Source organism: Carcharhinus amblyrhynchos, chromosome 4 (assembly GCF_965287045.1).
Source record: "Carcharhinus amblyrhynchos chromosome 4, sCarAmb.v2.hapA, whole genome shotgun sequence".
Taxonomy (NCBI): domain Eukaryota; kingdom Metazoa; phylum Chordata; class Chondrichthyes; order Carcharhiniformes; family Carcharhinidae; genus Carcharhinus; species Carcharhinus amblyrhynchos.
This window is the reverse complement of record NC_137327.1, coordinates 43,620,253-43,623,767: the sequence shown is the minus strand read 5'-3', so window position 1 is coordinate 43,623,767 and position 3,515 is coordinate 43,620,253. Positions and strand designations below refer to the sequence as shown.

General features: G+C 43.4%; 1 protein-coding gene across 1 annotated transcript; it reads left to right on the top strand.

Annotated features, from left to right (window-relative positions):
* Positions 1 to 1,467: 1,467 nt before the first annotated feature.
* LOC145342416 (somatostatin receptor type 1-like) lies at positions 1,468 to 2,487 on the top strand. The gene has a single exon (XM_080187980.1). It carries the CDS (start codon positions 1,468 to 1,470, stop codon positions 2,485 to 2,487), a length of 1,020 nt encoding a protein of 339 aa, XP_080044106.1.
* Positions 2,488 to 3,515: the final 1,028 nt, after the last annotated feature.

The window sequence follows — 3,515 nt, the reverse complement described above, 5'->3', positions numbered from 1 at the left end:
GGGTCTCTACGTCCTTCCGGTAGTAAGGTGACCAGAACTTGACACAGTACTCCAAATGCGGTCTAACCAACGTTCTGTACAACTGAAGCATTAGACGACAGCTCTTATACTCTATACCCCTTCCTATACAGGCTAGCATTCCATAAGCTTTCTTTGCAACCTTCTCCACCTGTGTTGACACCTTCAGAGACTTGTGCACTTGCACTCCCAGGTCCCTCTGCATTTCTATACTCTTAATTGGTCTTCCTTTTATCATGTAACTCCTCCCTGCATTATCCCTTCTAAAATGCATCGCCTCGCATTCGTCAGGATTAAATTCCATCTGCCATGCAGAGGGGAAAGGGATCGGTATTTTTTGAACTCAGTTCTTTCTTCTCTGAGAGTGACAGATTGATACCAGGATTTAGGCGATTAAATTATGAGGGTAGATTGCATAAATTTGCATGTAAGTAATTGTGGGGTGATATGAGTGAGTTCTTTGAAAAGTTAAAAGGATTCCACAGAGCAGATCTAGAGAATGATTCCTCTGCTGGAGAACAAGGAGATGGAGACATATGATTGATAATTTTTCTCGTAGGCGTTGACAGTCTCTGATGGGGCCGTATGCGAGTCCTGTGCTTGGCCTCAGCTTGCCTGCCCAATAACTTGACACGAAGAAGCCTCCCAAATGACTGCTTCCACATCTGCTGTCAAATTAAGGATAGTGGGTGGACCACCGAAACATGCAGTTTGAAAGGAGAATCCATAGCAATCTACAGACTGCTGGAGACGTGGGGGGGGGGGGGGGGTGGACCCGGGGGGGAGCTGAAAACGGAGGCAATCAACGGTGAAAAAGTGACAAATTATACCGTGAGGGGCACGAGGATTGGACCCTCCAAAAGAGAGGCTGCAACTGCTCCTGGACCCACATAAAAATTGTGCCCATGTCTGCCAATGTTGTCCAAATAACATAGGCACCCAGGGAACACTAGGATTTTAAAGTTTATTTTTATTAGACACGAGTAGGCTAACATTCACACTGTAATAAAGATACGGTAAAAATCCCAGTGAGAACTTGCCTCTGTAGCGTTACCAGGCTCTCAACCAAACAAGGGCTGATGTGATGGAAGGAATATTGCAATGCCACACTGCTGCCACTAATCTGAGCAGAGATCTAATCTGCGACTTCCCTATTCTGCATAATTGACAACTCTAAGGTTATCACATTTACTCTGTACATCATACTTCCATAGCAGTCTGTACAAGAAAGTCTATTTATTTTGTTATTTGATGAGTTTCACATTTTCTGTCGAAGGAGCTCCAAAAGTCCATTGACCCCCGAAAATCAGAACAACTCTGGCAGGTGTACGAAGGAGATACTGTCAGCCTTTTTGAAATACTTTTCATCATCCTGTTTAAATGAGGAAGTAGCTCTCGCAGAAATCTAGAAAACAAACTGTTTGCTTCGAGGAGTTGAAGACAGCTGCAATGGCGTTTATTAACGGGACAGATGAATCTGTGGGACCTGAACGTACAGTGGCGAGCATCATTCTGAGCCTGGCTTGTCTCCTCGGAGTACCAGGAAATGCAATGGTCATCTTGATTATAGTTTTTGCCATGAAGAAGGAGAGATCCCCCACCGTGCTGCTGATCCTGAGCTTGGCAATAGCCGATATGCTTGTTCTGATCACCTTGCCTCTTTCGATCTATGCATTTTTGCACAGCTGGATCTTCGGAGAACCATTTTGTAAAATCCTGATCTATGTCAGTTGCTGCAACATGTATGTAAGCATCTTCCTCATCACCGCGCTGAGTGTCGAGCGCTTCATGGCTGTTGTCTACCCGTTTGCCACCCTGCGATGGCGCATGAACAAGGTTATCAGGAAGATGGTGCTCGCTGTCTGGTTACTGGCTTTGCTCCTTGCCGTACCAATGCTGGTTACTGCGGTGGTGGGTGTCAATGAGCGTGGACAGCAGCAATGCCAGAAGGGCAAATTCGACATGAAGGAGAAGGAAATCTCACACATGGTGTTACAAATTGTGGTTGGTTTTATAATTCCCTTTTCAGTGGTGTCTATTTGTTACTTTTGCATTGGGAGGAAAGTGAAAGACTTGAGTTTTCCTACTGAGAACAGAACTGGGATGGTGATTGGCGGAGTGGTGATTGTGTTTTTCATCTGCTGGGCACCTCACCACATTTTAAATCTTATTTCAGTCATTGCACTGATGACATCTGACCAAACCACGTCAGATACCTTAAACGCTATTTATCGTACTGGCGCGCAATTTGCTGCAGGTCTGGCTTTCATCAACAGTTGTATCAATCCTGTATTATATGCCTTTGCTGCCCGAAATATTCGTAGTCGTTTTCGACTATTGAACTTGGCCATGTTATTTGACCAGATGACACATTCTCTTAAAGAAGAATCTGTAAAAGGATGCAAGGATACCACAAGAAAAGACACAAGTGTCACAATGGATGCAATACATTCTCTGCAGGATATTTAAAATATTATTTGTCTTTTACAGTAAAACAAATTTTGCTAAATCCTTTTCTCCCCACGTTCCGTCCCTGCCTTCTTGTTCCCTCCACCCATCACCACTGCACCCCACCAAGTCACAACTGTTGCCAAGACAGAAGGAAGCTTCTGGGTCTCCTTCTGTGTAGGATGGAGGGAAATAGGCCTGAGGTAATAATCACAAATGTTCACCCCCTTTTGTTGAAGTTGCCACAAAACAATGAAACTGAGGTAGAGCAATAACCCCATGATCCCAGTCTCACAATATGCCATACCATTGCTTTTCTCATAGTGATTTGCCCTAAATGATTTTCTGTCTTATATCTCCAAGAAAGTTCGATAATTTTGAAGTTAGTATTGAGATTCTGGAGGGGGTTTTCTTTTGAGCTTCCACGTTTGTCCCTTTCAGGTTGATTTCTACCACTGAGTCAACTCTTGCAGTGAGGGTAACATGGCTTTGAGTCAGGAATTCTCCAAGGGCTACATGTTGCAATAGTGTGGCAGAAATCCTGATTTCATTGGCATGGCATCTGTTTGGCTTTGCCTTTATTTAGATAACAAGTTTCTGTTTGCCCAATGCATCATTCGGCAGTTACATTAACCAAACAGTAAGAGAGCCCCTCTATCATTTGTTTGCAATTGGAGAGTTCAATCTTATTTGAAATGTAACTAATATTTCAATTCTCACATTAGTGCTGGCAATGTTCAGCTCTGTGAATCGAGGATAAAATAACAGTGACAGGATGGAATTGTGCTCTCTTACTGGTTATTGCTTGTTGCTTTGCCTTTCCTTTACTCAGGAGGGCAGGATCTGTCAGAGCTCCTCCAATGACTAGATAACTGGGTGCTTTTGTTGATTGAGTGCATCCTCTGACACTTATCCCATTGAGAAGGAGTCTGTTCATTATCCTGTGGAAAAATAGGGAAATCTGCATAAAAAACAGAGGAACATCAAATTCAATCAGGAATCGATGGTTGATGCAAAACTAACCATACAAGCAGCCTGTTTATGAGTAA